This window comes from Hemiscyllium ocellatum (assembly GCF_020745735.1).
Source record: "Hemiscyllium ocellatum isolate sHemOce1 chromosome X unlocalized genomic scaffold, sHemOce1.pat.X.cur. SUPER_X_unloc_5, whole genome shotgun sequence".
NCBI lineage: Eukaryota > Metazoa > Chordata > Chondrichthyes > Orectolobiformes > Hemiscylliidae > Hemiscyllium > Hemiscyllium ocellatum.
The window spans coordinates 41954-68319 of record NW_026867595.1 but is presented as its reverse complement, the minus strand read 5'-3'; the positions used below and the strand labels follow the sequence as shown (position 1 = coordinate 68319).

Genomic DNA, 26366 nt, shown 5'->3' with positions numbered 1-26366 from the left:
TGATTTCTCTCTCCAGATGTTTCCAGACTTGCAGAGCTCTTCCAGCAGTGTCTGTTTTGACTTCTGGCTCACAACATCTGCAGGTTTGTTTTCTCATCCAGTTTTTGCAAGGATGCTTTTCCAGGGTTGGAGGGCTTGAGCTACAGGGAGAGGCTGAACAGGCTGGGGCTGTTTTCCCTGGAGCGTCGGAGGCTGAGGGGTGACCTGAGAGGTTTATAAAATCATGAGGGGCATGGATCGGGTAAATGGGGGGGAGGGAGGAGAAAGGGAGGACTGCAGATGCTGGAGATCAGAGCTGAAAATGTGTCGCTGGAAAAGCGCAGCAGGTCAGGCAGCATTCAAGGAGCAGGAGAATCGATGCTCCGGGCGTGAGCCCTTCTTCAGGAATGAGGATGCCCGAAACGTCGATTCTCCTGCTCCTTGGATGCTGCCTGACCTAAATGTGGTATTATAGCATCTAAAAGACATCTGGATGGGGACATGAATAGGAAGGGTTTGGAGGGATGTGGGCCATGTGCTGGCAAATGGGACTAGTCCTAATGGGGAATATCTGGCTGGCATGGATTAGCTGGTCCAAAGGCTGTGAGACTCTGACCCCGTGGAGGTAGGTGGTAGAATATAACCTGCCATGATGGAAGGTAAATGATCCACTTCTCCAGTTTGAGTTCCTTTTCTCTGGAAAATCACAGCGTCCGGTCCAAGTCGTCACCCTTCTGAAGAAGGGCGAGTGGACCCAAAACATTTGTCTGTCTGTCTGTCTCGACAGTGTAGTGGCTGGAAAAGGACACAGGTCAGGCAGCGTCCGAGGAACAGGATGTTTCTGGGAGGAGACCTTCATCAGGAATGATACCTGTGGGTTGGGGTTGAAAGATTAATGGGAGAGGGGTGGGGGTGAAGGTAGCTGGGAAAGCGATAGGTGGATGAAGGTGATAGGTCGGGAGGGTGTGACGGACTGGTCTGGGAGGTGGTGCCAAGTTGGAGGCTTGGGACTGGGACGATGCAGGGGGAGGGGAGATGAGGAAGCTGTTGCAATCTGCCTTGATCCCGTGTGGTTGCAGAGTCCTGAGGCGGAAGAGGAGGCGTTCTTCCTCCAGACGTTGGGTGATGAGGGAGTGGTGGTGGTGGAGGAGGAGGCCCAGGACCTACATGTCCTTGACACAGTGGGAGGGGGGAGTTGAAGTGTTCAGCCACGGGGCGGTGGGCTTACTGGGTGTGGGTGTCCCAGAGATGTTCTCTGGAACGGCCCGCAAGGAGGCGTCCTGTCTCCCCAATGTAGAGGAGACCACACCGGGTGGTCTTATTGTCAGACTGTTAATCCAGAGACCCAAGCAATGTACTGGGGACCCTGGCACGGCACGTGGTGGGATTTGAAGCTGATAAATTAAAAGTCTAACAATGACCATGAAACCGTTGCCAATTGTCAGTAAAACCCATCTGGTTCACTCGTATCTTTTAGGGAAGGAAACTGCTATCCGTACCTGGTCTGGCCTACACGTGACTCCAGACCCACAGCAATGGGGTGGACTCTGCAACTGCCCTCTGGGCAATTTGGGGATGGGCCTAGACGCCCTCATCCTATCAATGAATTTTTTTTTAAACATTGACTGGGTTGTGACTCTGCACTGAGGCTTTGCCTGGTTAGGGCTACAGGGGAAAGGTAGAGGTGAGTTGTTTAGTGTGTGTGTGTGTGTGTAGGGGCTGGAAGGGGTTTAGGTAGCAGAGTGAACCGAGGGGTCAGGGCCCCCTGTTCCCTTCCTCACAGTGAGGACTGTGTTGGGCTGGCCTGTCCGATTGCGGAACACCCTGACAGCCAGTAGATCTGAGCTCGATCCTGTTCCCTTGTTGAGGTGGTGGTGTGCTGTCTCTTTGACCCACTGCCGTCGGTGTAGCAGCCGTCAGCCCTGTGATCTCCGGTGTGGGTTCGCCTTAACGGGCCTGACTGACTGCGGGGAGCGTATGGTCCCATAGCAAGCCCTGCCCCTCCTTTGCACAGTGCACATTTCAACGGGACCTGAAGTTATTGTCATGACATTGTGATTCTGACAGGCCAACCCCCCCCCCCCCCCCACCTTCCCTTCCCTTTGAGCCAATCAGTCAAGTTTACTTTAATGGGAATATATTTGTTCATGGCTGGCTCACCTCCAAGAGCAATGCTGTTTGAGAGGAATTGTCCGCATTCCCTTTCTGCAGAATGTCACTCTGTCCTCTGTTTCATCCCTCGTCCCGGGGGGGAGGGGGACGAATGTATCGTGATGGGGCTGCCCCAGCCTCTGCGATTGGTGGGGGGGGGGGAAAATAGGCGGAGAATGATACAGCCTTCCTGAAGTAGACCCAGGGGCTCCCTCCTCCAGTAGGCAAGACTCCAACTAGATCTGTGTAACACCTCATCGAGCAGAGTTTAACCGTGATTGAGGGGGGAGTGCAGGAAATATCCAGGAAACAGCCAGCGAAATGCCGGAGGAGAAGTTAGAGTGTGTGAACAGTGCGAATTGGAGAGAGCTTAATAAGTCAAGACTGCCGATGGGGGGTGGGGTAGAGGAACGGAAACGGTTGGGGGACTGCGAGGGGAGGGAATGTATGACTGCGCAAATAGCCAGGAGGTCAGACAGCACAGAAACAGACCCTTTGCTCCAACTAGTCCCACACCTGCCCCTTCTCCATCTCCCTCCAAACTTTTCCCTATCCGTGTCCTTATCCAGCGTCTTTTAAACGTGGTTACTGTCCCCACTTCCTCAGGAAGCTCGTTGCGCACACGCACCACTAGAAGAAAACATTGTCCCTCGTGTCCTGTTTAAATCTTTCTCCTCTTCCCTGAAACCTATGCCCCCTAGTCCCCACCCTAGGGAAAAGACCCTTGTCATTCACCTGATCTATGTGTCTCATGATTTTACAAAGCCACAGTAAGGTCCACCCCTCAGCTGCCTACAGTCCAGTGGGAAAAATGTCCCAGCCTTTCCAGTCTATTCTCTCTCGAATTCTCTGTGCCCGGTGACATCCTGTGACTGTATGTTCTCCAAAACACAGTGAAGGATGTTATAGAGGTGCTGGGGTGGACAAAGTTAAAAATCACAGGACACCAGGTGAGAGTATTTGGAAGCACTAGCTTTCGGAGTGCTGCTCCTTCCAGGTATCTGTGGAGCAGGACCATAAAACACAGAATTTATTAGCAAAGATTGCAGTGTTATACAACTGAAATGATATGATTCACAAACCGAGATTGCTTTAGTCTTTTAGAACGGGTTGCAGGTTTCTGTTCGTTAACGTGTAAATCCCAGAACTACTTTCAAGTCACGATAATTTGAGGTTTTACTTTTAAGTGATATATCAGTTCAGACATTGTGTTAAAGGTGTGACGTTATAGTCTGTCTGTAGCCCAACCTTGAGCCAGACTGGTTCTGTATCCAAAGTAGGAATTTATGAAACGTCATGTGGATTGACTGCCAGCAGACTGTGTGCCAGTAGAAAGTGATCTCCAGCATCTGCAGTCCTCCGAGTTGAGAGCGTGGTGCTGGAAAAGCACAGCAGGTACAGGCAGCATCCAAGGAGCAGGAGAATCGAATGCAGATTGTGTGCGGTTTGAGCAAAGTAGAATATATCTGCAAATGCACATTCACCCATAGACACGTGTGTGTGTGTGTGCACGCAGGAGAGAGTGCGAGTGTATGTTTGCCTGTGTGTGTCTGAGAGAGCGCATGTGTATGAGAGAGGGTCTGCACTGTTTTAAGAATGTAGTGTAGTGGGGTCACCTGTAGTGTGACATGACCTCACGGTCCCAAGTATAGGAGTTGGGATGCCATGTTGAGGGTCTGCAGGATGTTGGTGAGGCCTGTTCGGGAATACTGTGAACAATTCAGGTCTCGCTTCTCTGGCAAGGGCGTTATTAAATTGGAGAGAGTTTGGAAAAGATTGACAAGGACATGGCCAGGGCTGGCTGATATGAGTTATAGGGAGAGAATGGGACTTTGTTCCTTGGAGTGGAGGAGGTGACATGTAAAGGTTTATAAAATTGAGGCATATTGTGAAAGCTAATAACCAAAGGTCTTTTACCTGGGGTGATGGAGTCCAAAACTAGATTTATTGTTAAGGTGAGAGGCAAAAGGGAGCCAAGGGGCAACGTTTTCTCCCAGTGTGGTTCGGATGGTGAATGGTGGTACGGGAACGAGAGGGGTCTGCGCCAAATGCCGACAAGTGGGGCTAGTTTAGTTGGGGAAGCGAGTAGGGCTGAAGGGTCTGTTTCCGAGTTGAAGACTCTTCTGATTACAGATTGATGGGGTACTTGACCAGGACGTTTCCCGGCACATTCTGGCACTTTGGGAGGGTTTGGCGATCTTTGTAACCCCCCCCACAACCCAAAGCACCCAGCCTCTGTGATCACTGCTTTCCACGGTCTCGTCAATACTAAATGGATTTTAATAAAAGGTTTTGTGTGTGTCTCTCTCTCTCTGTTTTACAGAACACTGCGTGTGTTGTAATCGCTGCGAGGAATGCAAGTTCCACAACGGTGAGTCGTTAAAATCTTCGGCAGCCCCCAGCGAATGGGCGGTGTTTTCAAACCCCCAGACCCGTGAGCCCCTCTCCTCCGGTCCTTCTCTTCTTCATCCACCTCTGCTGCCTCCTGTCCTCATCGGCCCACCACCCCCTATCATCCTCCTATGTTCGATCAACCACCCCGCTCTGTTCCTTATGTTCTGTGCTGTCCCTTCCCGCCCCCACCTCCGGCCTGCGTCGTGCGAGATCTCTAACGGATGCTTCGCTGTTCTGCCCCCTCCAGAACCTGAAGGATGTCCTCGCTGAGATCATCCCCAAGGAGCAGTCAAGGATCCGAGCTTTCAAAAAGCAGCACGGCCAGACGGTCATCGGGCAGATTAACGTCGACATGGTACGGATTCGTGTGCTCCCGCAGGGTGGGCCGTGTTCGTGTTTCGTCAGTCTGGCGGGCACAGTCCGGCCTGTTGTTTCCTGGGACCTGGTCCTCTTCCATCTTTGAGAGAGAGAGAGAGGGAGTGTGGGCGCCTTCACTGAGGCAAAGCTGCAACCCAGTGGGGTGCCAGGGCCTTGGCTCGTGTGTGTGTGCGCGCGTGCGCCTGTGGGGTAGGGTGTTCTGGGGCAGTGGGGCCAGGGTCATCCCTGGTCAGCATTCACCAAGCGATGCCTGGGGCACGTGATTCACCTCCTCCCGGTCGGGAATCTAACCCCCCAGCTCTCGCCCCCCGCACTGAGGGCGGCGTGTTGCTCATGTTGACTGAGGTGAGGAAGAATGTCTCGGGATCCCTCTGCCCCACCCCCACCCCCACAGGAAGGTGTCACGGCCAGTTTGTTAGATCAGTCCGAGAGAGAGCTGATCCCTTGTGGATCAAGGGGTATGGAGAGAAAGGGGGAATGGGATACTGAGATTGCAGGATCACCCACGATCATATGGAATGGTGGACCTGGCTTGATCGGCCAATTCTTATTATCTATGTTTCTAATATTACCAATGTTAATTAATTATTGTACCTACTAATCATCATTGTCATAGGGAGGGTATGATTAAACTCAAGAGGGTTCAGAGAAGATTAGAGTGGAGCTGGAAAAGCCCAGCAGGTCAGGCAGCATCCGAGGAGCAGGAAAATTAGATTAGATTCCATGCAGTGTGGAAACAGGCCCTTCGGCCCAACAGGTCCAGACCAACCCACCCAGACCCATTCCCCTACGTTTACCCCTGACTAATGCACCTAACACCGCAGGACCATTAGCATGGCCAATTCACCCTAACCTGCACGTCTTTGGACTGTGGGAGGAAACCCACGCAGACATGAGGAGAGTGTGCAAACTCCACACAGACAGTCACCAGAGGCAGGATTTGAACCTGGGTCCCTAGCGCTGTGAGGCAGCAGTGCTAACCACTGAGCCACCGTGACATTTCAGGCAAAAGCCCTTCCTCAGGAGTTCATAGCTCTTTGGAAGAGATTTCCCGGGATGTTGCTGGGGCTGGAGGGTTAGAGTTATAAGGAGGGACTTTCCTCAGAGGACTGTAGGAGGCTGAGGGGTGACCTTACAGAGGTTTCTAAAATCACTCTGGGCTTGGACAAGGTGCATGGCAGGGGTGTCTTCCCCAGGGTGGGGGAATTTCAAGACATGGGGGGCATATGTTTAAGGTGAGAGGAGAAGATTTAAAGACGTGAGGGGCAACTTCTTTCGTACAGCAAGTGGTTTGTGTGTGGAATAAACGTCCTGAGGGAAGTGGTGGTTGAGGGTACAGTTACAGCGTTTAAAAGGCTCTTCAATAAGTAGATGGATGGGGCGTGGGCCAGGAAGTGGGGCAGGTGGGACTAGGTCAGATTGGGTTAAGGGTCGGACCAGTTGGACTGAAAGGTGTGTTTCCGTGCTGGACGACTCTAAGTTCATGAACAGGAAGGGTTTAGAGGGACGTGGGCCAGGAGCTGGGTCAGGTGGGACTAGGTCAGATTGGGATATCTGGTCACTGTGGACTGATTGGACTGAAGAGTGTGTTGTGTATGTGATGTGTGTCGTCGTGAGGTCTGTTTTCTGATCATCTGTGCCCCCCACCCCTCCTCACGGTCTTATTGTGTTAACCAACCCAGCCTCATTCACATGTCAACACCACTCTGATTTGTGAGGCAGTGGGTCTCTCTCTCTCGCTAGGTGTGTCTGTGTGTCTGTGTGTCTGTGTGTCTGTGTGTCTGTGTGTCTGTGTGTCTGTGTGTCTGTGTGTCTGTGTGTCTGTGTGTCTGTGTGTCTGTGTGTCTGTGTGTCTGTGTGTCTGTGTGTCTGTGTGTCTGTGTGTCTGTGTGTCTGTGTGTCTGGCTGGAGATCAGAGCTGAAAAATGTGTTGCTGGAAAAGTGCAGCAGGTCAGGCAGCATCAAAGGAACAGGAGAATCAACGTTTTGGGTATAATCCTGAAGAAAGGCTTATGCCCGAAACGTCGATTCTCCTGCTCCTTTGATGCTGCCTGACCTGCGCTTTTCCAGCAACACATTTTTCAGCTCGCGCCCACTCTCCGTGTTTGGCTGTCGCGCCCCCGCTCGCGCACTCTGTCTCGTTTGTAGATTGTACCTGTTACCCGTTTAATAAGGGTGTGTGTGTGTGTTAATTGACCGGCTTGCCCTCCTCTGCAGGTGTACGGTGGCATGCGAGGAATGAAGGGCCTGGTGTATGAAACATCCGTGTTGGACCCTGAGGAGGTACAAAGCTGCTGCTGGTGAAGGTTCTCTGCACGCGCTGGGGTACCGGGAGGTGGGGGTGGGAACGGGTAGTGCACCACGGGCAATGCCAACCTGTCCTGGTCTGTAATTGAGCTCTCACCCGACCTTTAAGAGGGGCCAACGCGGTCAGGCTCACTTCCGATGTGCTGGCTGGTCCAGCCTTTGGAGTTTACCCACCCCACCCCCTGGGAGAGAGGGGTGGGGGGGGGGCGGTGAGCTGTCAGTTTGAACCACTGCCGTCCCTCCCCCACGTGTGTCCTGTGTGGACACAGTGCCATCCAGGAGGGAGATGGTGAAGGGTGGTTATAAAAGGCTGGCCTGCAGCCTGTGGATGGCAGCTGGGCAGGAAGGTTGTATACCCACCGTACCACCGCCTCGAGGGGCAATTAGGGACAGGGTGATAGATGCTGGGTCCAGCCAGTGATGCCCACGCCCCATCAGGGAATGTAAACGAAGGGGTATTGTGTCTGAACTGGTGCAGGAGCTGAGGTTTCAACAACTCCCTGCACCCGTCCGAAGTTGTTGACCCAGGACACCAAGCCCCGGGAGGAGTCAGGGAGACGGGTGGATGGCAGTTACGAGGAGGTTGAGGGTGGGTAGTTCGTGTCTGGGTGCCTGGGGCAGTGCTGCCCGGTGGTGCAACAGATGGGTGTGTGGGCTAGACTGGAGAGTTTGAACAGGGCGTGGGACTCGCAGGGCTGTGGGAGGTGTGGGGGAAGGGAGGGGGCTTGTGCTCTGTCCGGCGTGAAGGTTTCGAGTTAACGCCCGACCGTGCGACGCGATCGAGGGGGAGCTTGGAATGTTTCCCTTCTGACCCTTCTCTCCTGCGGACAGGGTATCCGTTTCCGTGGCTACAGCATCCCAGAGTGTCAGAGACTTTTACCGAAGGCAGCCGGGGGAGAGGAGCCCCTTCCTGAAGGGCTGTTCTGGTTGCTGGTCACGGGAGAAATCCCCACACAGGAGCAGGTAACGGCGTGCGCCTGGGCTCTTGCGGTGTTGTGTTGTGCTGCGGTCAACGTTGTAGGTCCCCTCTGTCTCTCAGCTCAAGGGAGAGCCATTTATACCCCTACAGGGCAGCACAGCTCTGTGAATACTCTGCGATAAGGTCACACTCGGTGCCATGAGGGCAGTACTAAATACACACAGGGGCGTGCACACAAATGCACCCGCAGGGGCACACTCTCACACATGGGTGCACACACGCTCACGAGGAGGAGGAGGAGGAGGAGGAATCAGATAGGTGATGACTGACAGTTAAGTTCCAGGCTTTGTTTAAATTTTAACCCAGACTTTGCTCGCCCTGAGACCGGCCTGACCCCTGATTTGTTGGGGTGCACTGTGTTTTGTGATTGTAGTTCATACCCGCACACCGCCTCCAGCACCGAACGGTGCACTCTCTGTGAGTGCAAGCCACCCTCTACCGGAGTCTACCTTGCGGCCTCCCTGCCGTTGATAAACTGTGTTCCTTGCGAATCGTCCCAGCGAGTGCCGAGGTGAAAATCTTCGAATTGACATCCTCGTTGTTCTCGACAACGTGCTGAAAGCCAAAAGCAGTTGTTGTACCTGCACAGGAGCAGGCAGTGATGGCCTTTCTCCTCACGTCTGACCCCCGCCCCCCCCCCCAATTGTCTGGGTGTCATGAGGGCGTTGGTAACATCGGCGTGTTTCTGAAGGGGCAGGCCGGATTGTTTTCTGGGGGGTGGAGGAGAGCTGCTGGCAGGTGGGGTGTGGGAGTGGGGAGACTCTGTCCTTGGTGGGTGGGAGAAGGGGGTAGTATGTTGTGGACCAGACTAGACTCCACACCCCGCAGACGATAACTTCCTATTGTTAAAGGTAAATGTGTAATTCACTCGGTCAAACTGCTCGATAAGGGAAAACACCGTTTATTCAGACAGTGTAGTAAAAAGGCAACGAAAGGTGAAGGAGCTTGGAATAACTCCACTGTGTTGGGAAACATGACAGGATAATCGATACAATCGCTGCAACTCACTAACTGTTCCAAAGGAGTAACATCTTGTAAACGCAGCCCTCAACAACTCAGAAAAATAGATTCTCGTGTGCAGTCCTATCTGAGAGACAGCGGTGCACACAGCAGCTCCCCAGAAGGGAGAGAGTGAGTCTCATTCCTTCCACGATCCCAGTTCACACAGACTAACTAAAGCCAAACCCGCAAAATCCTGAGCCTGAGCCTGTGCGTCTCTCTCTCTCCCCACCCACTTGTTGTTCCGACCCCTTTCTAAACAAAATAACACCGGGGCCTCGCGATTTGCTTATCTTGTACATTGCTCAGCGACCCCCTCCCCACACTCTCTCTCTCTCTCTCTCTCTCTCTCTCGCTCTGAGAGAACCCAAAATGAAGCCCACCTCTTGCAGCCGCGGGGAGATGCTGTTGGCAGGGGTGCGTGATGGTGGACCGGGATTTGTAATCCCCTCGGCGCGCTTTAGGAATGGGTCTGGGGGGGGTGGGGGGGAGGATAATGCGGGGAGGTGGCGTGGATGAAGGGGCTGTATCTGTCGTCAGCCTCCCACTCCCTGCAACCATTGAAAGTGAAGGTGTTCACCGTGGCGCCTCTCCCTCTCCTCCCTCTGTCTGTCTGTCTCCAGGCTAACTGGGTGTCGAAGGAGTGGGCCAAGCGAGCGGCCCTGCCCTCGCACGTGGTCACCATGTTGGACAACTTCCCCAACAACCTGCACCCCATGTCCCAGCTCAGCGCCGCCGTCACCGCGCTCAACAGTGAGAGTGGCTTCGCTCGGGCCTACTCCGAGGGAGTCAGCAAGGCCAAGTACTGGGAGGTAGGTGACCGCTGGGGCAGGGGGGATGGGGTGGGGGGAAAGACTTCAGGCGCGTGAGGGGGGTTTGGGAGCCCTCCTTCGGGATTCTCCTGGGGTTACCGCGTGGCTAGGATTGCCAGTGCGCGGTGGCTCGGTGGTTAGCACTGCTGCCTCACGGTGCCAGGGTCCCAGGTTCGATTCCAGCCTCGGGTGACACACACAGATAGGGAGGGGGGTGACACACACCGAGAGGTAGGGGGCTGGAGGGGGTGTCACAGAGAGTCTGAATGGTCCCCCCTATCTCTGCTGGAAGAAATCAAACTGATTCCATATAAAAGTAAAGGATGGGAAAGTGTCTAAATCAAGATGGGGGTGGGGGCGGATCAAATGGAAAGGCTGATACAAAGGGAGGGGTTGAGTGTAGGCACAGAGTAGAGGGAGCTTTATTCTGTATCTAACCCCCTGTGCCTGGGAGTGGGGGACGGTGTAGAGGGAGCTTTATTCTGTATCTAACCCCCTGTCCCTGGGAGTGGGGGACGGTGTAGAGGGAGCTTTATTCTGTATCTAACCCCCTGTCCCTGGGAGTGGGGGACGGTGTAGAGGGAGCTTTATTCTGTATCTAACGCCCTGTCCCTGGGAGTGGGGGACAGTGTAGAGGGAGCTTTATTCTGTATCTAACGCCCTGTCCCTGGGAGTGGGGGACAGTGTAGAGGGAGCTTTACTCTATCTAACCCCGTGCTGTCCCTGGGAGTGTTTGATGTTGGGGGCGGCGGGGGGGAAACAGAGCAGTGGTAGCTTTACTCTGAGTGACTCCATGCTGTTCCCATCCCTGAGTGTGTGCTGGGGATGCCGGCGGGGGGGGGGGGGGGGGGGGGAGAGGAAGAGAGAGATGGGGAGGGGGTGGTGTCGCAGGTTATGCACATCTCTGAAAGGAAGGTTGAGGGTTCGGTGAGTCGTGCTGCTGTTCCCGGAGGCGGTCTCTGTGCTGAATGAGCCTCCATTGTCGGTGTGTTGGGTCTGTGTGCTGCCTACCATCATGTGGCTTGGCTCGATGTTACTGTGTGCCGACTCACTAGCCCTCCCAGGCTGCTGCTGCCCAGCTATAAATAGGCAGTGAGTGCACTGCTGGCTGTTTGACAAGAATGAGAATCTTCCCGTTTCACCGTCAGACGCAGATCTCCTGACTCTGTGCCTCTCCCTCTGTGTCTCTGCAGTTTATCTACGAGGACTCAATGGATCTGATCGCTAAGCTCCCCTGTGTGGCGTCAAAGATCTACCGGAACTTGTACAGGGAGGGGAGCAGCATTGGTGCCATTGACCCTGAGCTGGACTGGTCTCATAACTTCACCAACATGTTGGGTTACTCTGACCCAAAGTTCACAGAACTCATGAGACTTTACCTCACTATCCACAGGTCAGTGTCTCCAGCGTTTGTCTCTCCTCCCCCACCCCCGGCACCCCCCCCACCCACACCTCACCAGCACACTCCCGGGGATGGGAACAGCATGGAGTTACTCAGTAAAGCTACCTCTGCCCCCAACATCAAACACTCCCAGGGACAGCACGGGGTTAGATACAGAGTAAAGCTCACTCTACACTGTCCCCCACTCCCAGGGACAGGGGATTAGATACAGATTAAAACTCCCTCTACTCTGTGCCTATACTCAACCCTTTCCTTTGTATCAGCCTTTCTATTTGATCCCCCCTCCCCCATCTTGACTTAGACACTTTTCCATCCTCTATATGGAATCAGTTTGATTTCTTCCAGCAGAGATAGGGGGGACTATTCGGCCTGTCTGTTCCGTGCTGGTGTTAGAGTTCCTCATCAGATTCTAACTACACACACAGACAGACAGACACACACACACAGACACAGACACACACACATATCTTCCTGTGGCCTCCCACCCTCCTGTCCTGCCTGCACAACCCCTCGTCGTCCCACGTGCTCTGGTAAGAGTCCCTGGACCCCACGGTTGAGTTGATTGGTCACTGTGTAATATTTCAATCTCTCTTTATCCCGCACACGCCAACGAGTGAGCGTGAGTAGGCCCAGGCCCCCCCCCCCCCCCCCCCCCCCCCCTCTGCTACGCGGTAAGTCTGGAGCTGCTCTGGCTTTAACCCTTGGCTCTCCATTCATGCCTATCCCACTGCCCCTCCCTCGATAGCCTTTCCTCCCACCCCTTAGTTTGTCATCCATCTACCTAACCGGGCCTTGAGAGTATTTAGAGTCTGTATCCCACTGCCTTCCCAGGAAGGGGCTCTCTCGACACTCCGGAACAGAATTAAATGTTAGCCGGGAATCTGTTTCAGATGGGTTTTTCAAAAGAGTGCTATCCCCACAGTTGTGGGTCCCAACGCAAACATCCTTTTTTCACATCCACCCCATTGGGATGTCAGATGTTTCGGTTCCCTCCTGACCTCCCAGAGGGTACAGACCCGAGACTGGCGCGTGGCTCGTGCCAAATGGCCGGCCGCGGTCAGTTAGAATCCCGACCGGATTGTGGAATTCTTGCAGTGTGGAAACAGGCCATTCAGCCCAAAAAGTCCATACTGACCCTCCGTACAGTAACCCATCCAGATCCATTCCTCTACCCTATTATCCTACACGTACCCCTGACTAATGTATCCTAACCTGCACATCCCTGGGCACTAGGGGACAATTTAGCACGGCCAATCCCACCCTAACCTGCACATCCCTGGGCACTACGGGGACAATTTAGCACGGCCAATCCCACCCTAACCTGCACATCCCTGGGCACTACGGGACAATTTAGCACGGCCAATCCCACCCTAACCTGCACATCTCTGGGCACTACGGGGACAATTTAGCACAGCCAATCCACCCTAACCTGTACATCCCTGGGCACTATGGGACAATTTAGCACGGCCAATCCCGCCCTAACCTGCACATCCCTGGGCACTACGGGACAATTTAGCACGGCCAATCCCACCCTAACCTGCACATCCCTGGGCACTATGGGGACAATTTAGCACGGCCAATCCCACCCTAACCTGTACATCCCTGGGCACTACGGGGACAATTTAGCACGGCCTATCCCATCCTCACCGTCAGTGTGGGTCTCTGTCCTGGATGCAGGCACGTGTTTGTTGGCTGGACCAGTTTCCCTCGGCAGTATGTGGCTTCCCGAAGAGTGATGTGGGCTGTGTTTTGTTTTTGTGTCTTGTCTTTCGCTCCAGCGATCACGAGGGCGGTAACGTCAGCGCCCACACCAGCCACTTGGTGGGCAGTGCTCTCTCTGACCCCTATCTGTGCTTCGGAGCAGCGATGAATGGGTTAGCGGGACCCCTGCATGGTCTCGCCAATCAGGTACGGTCCATGGCTGGGGGAGGGTCAAGGGGATGGACCCTCCGGTCAGAGCTCGAGGGTCACTGCCTGTGGCTGGGGGTGGACCCGAGGGACAAGGCACACAGCATGAGGGGCGATGGCTGGGTTGTTTCATAACCAGACTGTGAATCCAACAACCCACACACAAACGTTCTGTAGCTTCGGGTTCAAATCCCAGAGTAGTAGGCGGTGGAATTTGAATACAATGCGGGCCCTTTGGCCATCGTTAGACAATTAATTCCCATTGTCGGGAAATACCCACCTGGTTCACAGCGGAGATTCACACGGATGATCCCTGGAATGGTTGGTCTAACATACGAGGAACGTCTGAGGATCCTGGGATTGTATTCACTGGAGTTTAGAAGTTTAAGGGGAGACGTACAAGATAATACATGGCTTGGAAAGGGTGCATGCTAGCAAATTTTTCCGTTAGGCGAGGAGACTAGGATCCGTGGACACAGCCTTAGAATTAGAGGGGGGTCAATTCAGAACAGAAATGCGGAGACATTTCTTCAGCCAGAGGGTGGTGGGCCTGTGGAATTTATTGCCGCAGAGTGCAGTGGAGACCGGGACGCTAAATGTCTTCAAGGCCGAGATTGATAGATTCTTGTTGTCTCGAGGAATTAAGGGCTACGGGGAGAATGTGGGTAAGTGGAGTTGAAATGCCCATCAGCCACGATTTGAATGGTGGAGCAGACTCGATGGTCCGAATGGCCTTACTTCCACTCCTACGTCTTATGGTTCACCTGGCGTCTTTCCGGGTTGAAACTGCTGTCCTTATCCCGGTCTGGCCTACACGTAACTCCAGATACACAGCGATGGGGTTGACTCTTAACTGCCCCCGGGTAATGAATACCGGCCGAGCCACTGACCACTTAATCCCGTGATGGGATTTTAAAAAAGAAAGTTCCTTCAACCCGAAGATGTGCAGGTTAGGGTGGGATTGGCCGTGCTAAATTGTCCCGTAGTGCCCAGGGATGTGCAGGTTAGGGTGGGATTGGCCGTGCTAAATTGTCCCCGTAGTGCCCAGGGATGTACAGGTTAGGGTGGGATTGGCCGTGCTAAATTGTCCCGTAGTGCCCAGGGATGTGCAGGTTAGGGTGGGATTGGCCGTGCTAAATTGTCCCCGTAGTGCCCAGGGATGTGCAGGTTAGGGTGGGATTGGCCGTGCTAAATTGTCCCCGTAATGCGGCATTACAGGGTAGTGGATTGGTTCTGGGTGGGTGACTCCTCAGAGAAATGGTGTGGACTCCAATGGGCTAAACAGCCTGCTCCCACACTCTGAGGGTGCTATGAATATCATTCAGGCAACTGGGCTCAGTGGGCTCAGCCAGCGACCGCGCCCCTCCTCCATGTCCTACGAATGAATAAATAATTTAAAACTTAAACCGTCCAGCGGATTTGTGAAGCCTGGCTGCCTCTGTAGAAATCCAGGCCAAATCTTCCAAACCCACCCTCTTTCCATGCAGTGCCTGCTGAATCCGTCTCAGACGACAGAGATGAGAAGTGGCCCGGCGCTGTCGTTAACGAGAGAGGGCAGCGAGTCATGAGGAAGGCACCTCAGCCTTTATTGGGGAGGGGTGGGCAGGGGATGCTCATGCTCAAAGTGCACGTTCACAGGAGGGATGTGCTCATTGGGCCCGTCCATCCTCTCTCCCCCCCCCCCCCCCCCCCCCTCCCAGGGGAAGATTTGAGAGGCAATATCATTCGAGCCCCCCAACCCAAAGGGCTGTTCATGTCGGGCATGTGGGTTTCTGCCAGCTGGTGATCTGAACCCCCCCACCTTTATGTAGCACGGCCAATCCCACCCTAACCTGCACATCCCTGGGCACTACGGGGACAATTTAGCACGGCCAATCCCACCCTGATCTGCACATCCCTGGGCACTACGAGGACAATTTAGCACGGCCAATCCCACCCTAACCTGCACATCCCTGGGCACTACGGGACAATTTAGCACGGCCAATCCCAACCTAACCTGCACATCCCTGGGCACTACGAGGACAATTTAGCACGGCCAATCCCACCCTAACCTGCACATCCCTGGGCACTACGGGGACAATTTAGCACGGCCAATCCCACCCTAACCTGCACATCCCTGGGACACGGATTCTTTCACTCAGGGGCTTGTCAATATTGGGCATTCCCTACAGCTAAGACGAACAGAACTTCTCCCCCCTTTGCAAGTGGTGGGGGGCGTGGGGAGAACAATGCAGGCGTCACAGCCGCTCCCTGGCCTCTTATCGGTGAGGCCACGTTTGACGTGCTGTCCTGTCCTGGTCTCCCTGCTGCAGCAAGGACAGTTGTGAAACTGGGAAGGGTTCAGAAAAGATTCACAAGGATGCTCATGAGGCTGGAAGGCTCGATCTACAGGGGTAGCCTGGGGCTGTTTTCCCTGCAGGATCGGAGGCTGAGGGGTGATCTAATACAGGTTTATAAAATCATGAGGGGCACGGATACGGTAAAAAAACAAGGTCTTTTCCACAGAATAAGGGAGTCCAGATGAGAGGGGCATAGGTTTAGGGTGAGGGGGGAAAGATATAAGAGACCTTAGGGGCAATTTGTTCACACAGAGGGTGGTACGTGTATGGAATGAGCTGCCAGAGGATGTGGTGGAGGCTGGTACAATTACATTTTAAAAGGCACCTGGATGGGAACATGAATAGGAAGGGTTTGGAGGGATAGGGGTCAGGTGCTGGCAAATAGGGACTGGGATGTGTTGGGCTGGGATTTTTTGGGTGGGGTATGGAATAGAGGTCAGTAATGAAATGTGATCTTATCAAGCAGAGGCTGACAATTGGTCACCATCGTGCGCCCAGTTTCTGAGTGGCCCCCTGTGTGTGGGAGGAGGGTGAGAGGTTTGAGGCTATGTGTTTTAAACACTCTGGCGCGTGTATTTACTGTCCTGTTCTGTTCAGGAGGTGCTCTCTTGGCTGACGGACCTGCAGGAGGAGCTGGGTGGAGAGGTGTCTGACGAGAAGCTGCGGGACTTCATTTGGAACACCCTGAACTCGGGCAGGGTGAGTGTAATCCCCACTGCGATTCCTCGTGGGGCTGGGGGAGCGGGAGAAGGTGGAGCAGAGTGTTAAACCGTGCTCCTTCATGCTTCACGGTTCACAGCTAGTCACTGTGTGCTGTGGTTTTACTTGCTCCCTCAGCGCTGACGCTGGGCTCCCTCAGCGCTGACGCTGGGCTCCCTCAGCGCTGACGCTGGGCTCCCTCAGCGCTGACGCTGGGCTCCCTCAGCGCTGACGCTGGGCTCCCTCAGCGCTGACGCTGGGCTCCCTCAGCGCCGTCCTGTTGGAGTTTAGGTTCCTTGATGCTGCGTGTCTGCGGAGGGTTTAGCTGGCTCTTCAGTTTACATCTGTTTTGCCGCCCCCCCCCCCCCCCCCCCCCCCCCCCCCCCAATCCCCTCACACTTGCTGCAGGTCGTTCCCGGTTACGGTCACGCTGTCCTCCGCAAGACCGATCCCCGCTACACCTGCCAGAGGGAATTCGCCCTCAAGCACCTGCCAAACGACCCCATGTTCAAGTTGGTCGCTCAACTCTACAAGATCGTCCCCGGGGTGCTGCTGGACCAGGGCAAAGCCAAGAACCCCTGGCCGAACGTGGACGCACACAGCGGGGTCCTGCTGCAGGTCTGTACCTGAACCGGGGTGGGGGGCCTGGAGGCAACAGTGCAGACTGCAGTGAGAGTTAACCCTTTCCTGGCCACAGCTGGTGTGCCGAATGACTGGAGGATAACTAACGGGGTTCCTTTGTTCGTGAAGGGCAGTGAGGATAGGCCAGGCGATTCCAGAGCAGGGAGTCTGACGTCAGTGTTTGGGACATTATTAGGAAAAAAACGCTTGAGGCTCTGGGTTAATTAACACCGGGAAAGGCAGGGATCGATTCTCAGGTGATTGGAGGAAGGTTTCGGGGAGATGTCAAGAGGGAGCTTCATTGCACAGAGAGTTGAGGGGGGGTGGGATGCACTGTCAGCGGGGGGAGTACAGTCAGAGACATGAGGGACATTTAAGCGACTCTTGGAGAGGAACATGGGTGATAGTACAATGAAGGGGATGGAGGTTAGTCTGGGCTTAGAGTGGGATAGAAGGTCATCGAGGGCCGAAGGGCCTGGACTGTGCTGTACTGATCAGGCATGGATTTGTTCAAGGGAGGTCCCATCTGACTGTGTGAAGTGAGGGTTTCGTTGTGAAAGGTGACTAAATATGCAGACGGGTGTAGTGCAGTTGATGTGGTTTACGGTGGACTCCGGTAAAGCCTTTCACAAAGCCAAATGATCGTTTCCCATGAAATCCGAGACAAGTCGCCAAACAGGAGGTCACCGCGTGATGTTGGGGGCCTGTGACCAGCGGGGTACCCCAGAGATCAGTTCCAGCACCCCCTGCTAGTTGTTCCATACATTAATGACTGATGTGAACGTCGAAGTTTAATTAGTACGTTTGCAGTTCTGGCCATCCTGTTACAGGAAGGATACGATCAAGCTGGAGAGGGGTTCAGAAGAGATTTACTGGGATGTTGTCAGGAATGGGGAGGGGTTTGAGTCATGAGGAGAGGCTGAGGGGGTGACCTTACAAAGGTTTATAAAAATCCTGAGGGACATGCTTGTCAGGTGGGTTTTTTGTTTCCCCCTGCAGAAGGAGTATTTGAAGACCAGGGGATGCGAAGGGCATTTTTTTTTCCCCTCTTGAGTGGTTCATGTGTGGAGTGAACTTCCAGAGTCAGTGTTGGACGTGGGTCCAGTTACAATGTTTTTTTTTGGAGGGGGTTCGGGCGAAATTTGTCAGGCTTGGAGGATCTGAGCTACTGGGAGAGACCGGATAGGCTGGAGCTGTTTTCCCTGGAGCATCAGAGGCTGAGGGGTGACCTTATAGAGGTTTATAAAATCATGAGCCTGGATAGGGTGAATAGACAAAGTCTTTTTCCCCTGGGGTGGGGGAGGCTCGAACTAGAGAGCATAGGTTTAAGGTGAGAGGGGAAAGATATGAAAGAGACCTAAGGGGCAACTTTTTCTCACAGAGGGTGGTACGTGTATGGAATGAGCTGCCAGAGGAAGGTTGATACAATTACAACATTTCAAAGGCATCTAGCTGGGTATATGAATAGGAAGGGTTTGGAGGGAGATGGGCCGGGTGCTGGCAAATGGGATGGGATTAGGTTGGGATATCTGGGTCAGCACGGACGGGTTGGGCCGAAGGGTCTGTTTCTGTGCCACACATCTCTCTGACACTTGGATAAGTACCCGAAGAGGAAAGATTTGGAGGGACGGGGACCAGGAGCAGGCAGGCGGGAGTAGTTTAGTTTGGGGATTATGGTCAGCATGGACTGGTTGGGGCGAAGGGTCAGTTTCAGTGCTGCATGTCTCCGAGCTCCCTCTAAGCCCACTGCTATGTCTGCATAATTGGTGCAACTTTTTAACAGCTGACTGACTGCATCTCTCTCTCTCTCTGCTGCAGTATTACGGCATGAAGGAGATGAATTACTACACTGTTCTGTTTGGGGTTTCCCGGGCTCTGGGAGTCCTGGCCCAGCTGATCTGGAGCAGGGCGCTTGGCTTCCCCTTGGAGCGGCCCAAGTCGATGAGCACGGACGGCCTCATACAGCTGGTGGACGCTAAATCCGGCTAAAGAGCGCAGCCCCCTCTCTCCCCCGCCACAGTGAGAGGGAGGGAGAGCGAGCCCATGGAACAGCATTCACACTAGACCCCGGTGCACACACCATCACCTACGCTCCCTTCCTGCGTTGGCGAGCAGGGTAACCTGACGGATGAGATGTCCTTTTTATCGTCCTCGTGACTGGTTTATTTTGCCTTTTGGGTTTCCAGTGGGGTGTGGAGGGTGGGGGGGTGGGGAAAGAGAGAGAGAGGATTAATGTTTGTAAGCAGAGTGCAGAGGATTTAATTTAATTATCGGCGCGGTTTGTGCATATGCTTATTTTTGTTGTGTTTTTTTGTTTTTTGTTTATTGAAGTAGTGCGGGCTGCTTGTCTCGCAGTGCCAGGGATACAGCAGTAACCGATCAAATACACTCCTATCGCGGGGGGGGGGGGGGGGGGGGGGCCACATAGTGACAGTCCCCACCCTCACCCAGGGAATATTGACCAGCCCCAGGCAAACACTGGTCTTGCTATGTCCAGGAAGCATTCTGATCATGTCTCATCCCTCAGGATATCCAGAATTGGCGAGAAAAGAGAGAGAGAGAGACAAAGAAAATAAATGTTTTTATTACTGTGTGGGTCTTTGTGTGTGTGTGTGTGTGTGTGTGTGTGTGGAGTCCCTTCAGTTAACACCCGGTCAGCGGGTGCTAGCCCACAGCATCCCCCAGCCCTTGTCAAAGTGTGGCCCTGCCTCCCTCACTCAGGATCCACAAGGTAACACAGTCAGCCTCCATACCATCCACCCTGCGGGGCATGTCGGTCAGAAATCACAACCGTTCCCTCCGTGAGCCCTGGACTGTCATCAGAAAATACCCAAACTAACCTTGCTGCCCCCACACACTCTCTCCCCATAGCCCTGTATCCATCCCCAAACTTAATCCCACTGTCCCCGCTCTCTCCCCATAGCCCTGTATCCATCCCCAAACTAATCCCACTGCCCCCCGCTCTCTCTCCCCATAGCCCTGTATCCATCCCCAAACTAATCCCACTGCCCCCTGCTCTCTCTCCCCATAGCCCTGTATCCATCCCCACACTAATCCCACTGTCCCCCGCTCTCTCTCTCCATAGCCCTGTATCCATCCCCACACTAATCCCACTGCCCCCCGCTCTCTCTCCCCATAGCCCTGTATCGATCCCCACACTAATCCCACTGTCCCCCCCCCTGTCTCTCTCCCTAATGAATATAAACAGGAGTGGCAGGAGTTGTGCTCACTCTGAGAGCTGGGTTAGTGTCACGGACTCTCCGTGTGTAAGAAAGGGGGACTTGGTGAGGGGATGGGTGTGAGCTCAAAGTTAGCGGGGAAAGATTTGTTGAGGGTGCTGAGTGTATGGAATGAGCTGCCAGAGGGTGGTGGTACATATGAAAGGGTGGATCTCGATAGGCTGGACAGCACAAGGACAGGCCCTTCGGCCCATCAAGCTTGTGCTGATCATCCTGCCCGAGCTAAGCTGAGAATCAAATCTTCTGCCCTGATTTGCTCCCTTTAATCCCTCCCTGTTCATATAACCATCCAGATGTCTCTGAAATATCACCACTGTGCCTGCTTCCACCACCGGTTCTGGCAGTGGGTTCCAGGTTTGGAGAGAGATGGGTCAAATACATGTCAGTTTGATTGTCTTGGTGTGAGGGGGTCTGTTTCTGTGCTGGACACCACTATGCCCATTGCCCTGCTGCCATCCCTTGGCCTGGCCCATTTATGAGGCCCCTGCTCCCAGTAGCGTGATTGACTGATTAGATTATCCACAGGCCCTTCAGCCCAACAAGTCCACACTGACCCTCCGAACAATACCCCAAACAGAGCCAGTTCCCTCTTCTAATGCACCTATTGCGAGGGGCAATTTAGTACGGCCGATTCACCCTAACCTGCACATCGTTGTGACTGTGGGAGGAAACCCACGCAGACACGGGGAGAATGTGCAAACTCCACCCAGTCAGTCACCTGAGGCTGGAATCAAACCTGGCGTTGTGAGGCAGCAGTGCTAACCACTAAGCCACTGTATTGCCATCTAACGGTGTTATCGAGCAAGACAATCACACTGAGGACCCACTCCCTCAGCACTGACCCTCGCACAACACCCACTCCCTCAGCACGCACCCTCCCTCAGCGCCCGCTCCCTCAGCACGGACCCCCTCTCAGCGCCCGCTCCCTCAGCACGGACCCTCTCTCAGCGCCCGCTCCCTCAGCACGGACCCTCTCTCAGCGCCCGCTCCCTCAGCACTGACCCTCCCACAGCGCCCGCTCCCTCAGCACTGACCCTCCCACAGCACCCGTTCCTTCAGCAATGCATTGATACGACCAGCCTGGGTTCTGGATATTTTGCAGTTGACCGATTATGAAGATGTTATAACACATCAGCGGAACAGGTGGGCGATGGACGCTGACGGAGAGGTAGGGACAATAGCATGACGGGCTGGATGTATCACTACCTGGTAAGTGAACTGCACTATGCCAGAGCGGAGACGGTAACAGAGAGGGGTGAACTTGGTCCAGGCGCTCACAAAGGCCAACGTCCCCTCGATAGAATCCACCGAAGAGGTCCCCCTGTCAGCATTCTCAAAGATCCATCCCACCCTGGCACTGTTTTTCTATAACATCTACTATGGGGGACAAGGTACAGAAGCAAATATATTCCCAATACCCCAACAAATACTCCTCACTGCACTATGCAAATATACACCCAATGCCCCAGCAAATACCCCTCACTGCACCCTGCAAATATACTCCCAACGCCCCAGCAAATACCCCTCACTGCACCGTGCAGATATACTCCCAACGCCCCAGCAAATACCCCTCACTGCACCGTGCAAATATACTCCCAACGCCCCAGCAAATACCACTCACTGCACCGTGCAGATATACTCCCAACGCCCCAGCAAATACCACTCACTGCACCCTGCAAATATACTCCCAACGCCCCAGCAAATACCACTCACTGCACCGTGCAGATATACTCCCAACGCCCCAGCAAATACCACTCACTGCACCCTGCAAATATACTCCCAACAACCCAGCAAATACCCTTCACTGCACCGTGCAAATATACTCCCAACGCCCCAGCAAATACCCCTCACTGCACCGTGCAAATATACACCCAACGCCCCAGCAAATACCCCTCACTGCACCGTGCAAATATACTCCCAACGCCCCAGCAAATACCCCGCACTGCACCGTGCAGATATACTCCCAACGCCCCAGCAAATACCCTTCACTGCACCGTGCATATATACTCCCAACGTCCCAGCAAATACCCCTCACTGCACCGTGCATATATACCCCCAGCAAATACCCCTCACTGCACCGTGCAGATATACACCCAACGCCCCAGCAAATACCCCTCACTGCACCGTGCAGATATACCCCCAACGCCCCAGCAAATACCCCTCACTGCACCGTGCAGATATACTCCCAACGCCCCTGCAAATACCCCTCACTGCACCGTGCAGATATACACCCAACGCTCCAGCAAATACCCCTCACTGCACCGTACAGATATACACCCAACGCCCCAGCAAATACCCCTCACTGCACCGTGCAGATATACTCCCAACGCCCGTGCAAATACCCCTCACTGCACCGTGCAGATATACACCCAACGCCCCAGCAAATACCCCTCACTGCACCCTGCAGATATACTCCCAACGCCCCTGCAAATACCCCTCACTGCACCCTGCAAATATACTCCCAACGCCCCAGCAAATGCCCCTCACTGCACTGTGCAAATATACTCCCAACGCCCCAGCAAATACCCCTCACTGCACCGTGAAATTACCCCTCAATATACCCCAGATTACACCGTGGAAATAACCCTCAATATACCCCACACTACACCCCGGAAATAACCCTCAATACACCCCTCACTACACCCCGGAAATAACCCTCAATACACCCCTCACTACACCCCGGAAATAACCCTCAATACACCCCTCACTACACCCCGGAAATAACCCTCAATACACCCCTCACTACACCCCGGAAATAACCCTCAATACACCCCTCACTACACCCCGGAAATAACCCTCAATACACCCCACACCACACCCCGGAAATAACCCTCAATATACCCCACACCACACCCCGGAAATAACCCTCAATATACCCCTCACCACACCCCGGAAATAACCCTCAATATACCCCTCATCACACCCCGGAAATAACCCTCAATATACCCCTCACCACACCCCGGAAGTAACCCTCAATACACCCCACACCACACCCCGGAAGTAACCCTCAATACACCCCTCACTACACCCCGGAAATAACCCTCAATATACCCCACACCACACCCCGGAAATAACCCTCAATATACCCCACACCACACCCCGGAAATAACCCTCAATATACCCCTCACCACACCCCGGAAATAACCCTCAATATACCCCACACCACACCCCGGAAATAACCCTCAATACACCCCTCACGACACCCCGGAAGTAACCCTCAATACACCCCACACCACACCCCGGAAATAACCCTCAATACACCCCACACCACACCCCGGAAATAACCCTCAATACACCCCTCACTACACCCCGGAAATAACCCTCAATATACCCCACACCACACCCCGGAAATAACCCTCAATATACCCCACACCACACCCCGGAAATAACCCTCAATATACCCCTCACCACACCCCGGAAATAACCCTCAATATACCCCACACCACACCCCGGAAATAACCCTCAATACACCCCTCACGACACCCCGGAAGTAACCCTCAATACACCCCACACCACACCCCGGAAATAACCCTCAATACACCCCACACCACACCCCGGAAATAACCCTCAATACACCCCACACCACACCCCGGAAATAACCCTCAATACACCCCGGAAATAACCCTCAATATACCCCTCACTACTCCCGGAAATAACCCTCAATATACCCCACACCACACCCCGGAAATAACCCTCAATATACCCCTCACTACACCCCGGAAACAACCCTCAATACACCCCGGAAATAACCCTCAATACACCCCACACCACACCCTGGAAAAAAAAACCCTCAATACACCCCTCACTACACCCCGGAAATAACCCTCAATACACCCCTCACTACACCCCGGAAATAACCCACAATACACCCCACACCACACCCCGGAAATAACCCTCAATACACCCCGGAAATAACCCTCAATATACCCCACACACCCCGGAAATAACCCTCAATACACCCCACACTACACCCCGGAAATAACCCTCAATACACCCCACACCACACCCCGGAAATAACCCTCAATACACCCCGGAAATAACCCTCAATATACCCCACACCACACCCCGGAAATAACCCTCAATACACCCCACACCACATCCCGGAAATAACCCTCAATACACCCCACACCACACCCCGGAAATAACCCTCAATACACCCCGGAAATAACCCTCAATATACCCCACACACCCCGGAAATAACCCTCAATACACCCCACACTACACCCCGGAAATAACCCTCAATACACCCCACACCACACCCCGGAAATAACCCTCAATACACCCCGGAAATAACCCTCAATATACCCCTCACTACTCCCCGGAAATAACCCTCAATATACCCCACACCACACCCCGGAAATAACCCTCAATATACCCCTCACTACACCCCGGAAACAACCCACAATACACCCCACACTACACCCCGGAAATAACCCTCAATACACCCCACACCACACGCCGGAAGTAACCCTCAATATACCCCTCACTACACCCCGGAAGTAACCCTCAATATACCCCTCACTACACCCCGGAAGTAACCCTCAATATACCCCACACTACACCCCGGAAATAACCCTCAATACACCCCTCACTACACCCCGGATATAACCCTCAATACACCCCTCACTACACCCCGGAAATATCCCACAATACACCCCACACCACACCCCGGAAATAACCCTCAATATACCCCTCACCACACCCCGGTAATAACCCTCAATACACCCCACACCACACCCCGGAAATAACCCACAATACACCCCACACCACACCCCGGAAATAACCCTCAATACACCCCTCACTACACCCCGGAAATAACCCTCAATACACCCCTCACTACACCCCGGAAATAACCCTCAATACACCCCTCACTACACCCCGGAAATAACCCTCAATACACCCCACACCACACCCCGGAAATAACCCTCAATATACCCCTCACCACACCCCGGAAATAACCCTCATTACACCCCTCACCACACCCCGGAAATAACCCTCAATACACCCCTCACCACACCCCGGAAATAACCCTCAATACACCCCACACCACACCCCGGAAATAACCCTCAATACACCCCACACCACACCCCGGAAATAACCCTCAATACACCCCACACCACACCCCGGAAATAACCCTCAATACACCCCACACCACACCCCGGAAATAACCCTCAATACACCCCACACCACACCCCGGAAATAACCCTCAATACACCCCACACCACACCCCGGAAATAACCCTCAATACACCCCACACCACACCCCGGAAATAACCCTCAATACACCCCACACCACACCCCGGAAATAACCCTCAATACACCCCACACTACACCCCGGAAATAACCCTCAATACACCCCACACCACACCCCGGAAATAACCCTCAATACACCCCACACCACACCCCGGAAATAACCCTCAATACACCCCACACCACACCCCGGAAATAACCCTCAATACACCCCACACCACACCCCGGAAATAACCCTCACTACACCCCACACCACACCCCGGAAATAACCCTCACTACACCCCGGAAATAACCCTCAATATACCCCTCACTACAACCCGGAAATAACCCTCACTACACCCCGGAAATAACCCTCAATATACCCCTCACTACAACCCGGAAATAACCCTCAATATACCCCTCACTACACCCCGGAAATAACCCTCAATTTACCCCTCACTACACCCCGGAAATAACCCTCAATACACCCCACACTACACCCCGGAAATAACCCTCAATACACCCCTCACCACACCCCGGAAATAACCCACAATACACCCCACACCACACCCCGGAAATAACCCTCAATACACCCCACACCACACCCCGGAAATAACCCTCAATACACCCCACACCACACCCCGGAAATAACCCTCAATACACCCCACACCACACCCCGGAAATAACCCTCAATACACCCCACACCACACCCCGGAAATAACCCTCAATACACCCCACACCACACCCCGGAAATAACCCACAATATACCCCTCACTACACCCCGGAAATAACCCTCAATACACCCCTCACCACACCCCGGAAATAACCCTCAATATACCCCTCACCACACCCCGGAAATAACCCACAATACACCCCACACTACACCCCGGAAATAACCCTCAATACACCCCTCACTACACCCCGGAAATAA

The 26366-nt window shown here is 53.8% G+C and overlaps 1 protein-coding gene across 1 annotated transcript in view; it reads left to right on the top strand.

The window, feature by feature from the left end:
• cs (citrate synthase) overlaps positions 1-19561 on the top strand; it is a 28259-nt gene extending 8698 nt beyond the window's left edge. The window contains exons 2-11 of the mRNA XM_060822365.1: positions 4454-4501; positions 4772-4879; positions 7120-7185; positions 8041-8172; positions 9811-9999; positions 11193-11392; positions 13180-13309; positions 16246-16347; positions 16756-16965; positions 18787-19561. Coding sequence (XP_060678348.1) covers positions 4454-4501; positions 4772-4879; positions 7120-7185; positions 8041-8172; positions 9811-9999; positions 11193-11392; positions 13180-13309; positions 16246-16347; positions 16756-16965; positions 18787-18957 — 1356 coding nt within the window. The 3' untranslated portion in view covers positions 18958-19561. The remainder of the gene's footprint in view (positions 1-4453; positions 4502-4771; positions 4880-7119; positions 7186-8040; positions 8173-9810; positions 10000-11192; positions 11393-13179; positions 13310-16245; positions 16348-16755; positions 16966-18786) is intronic.
• The last annotated feature ends 6805 nt before the right edge of the window (positions 19562-26366 follow it).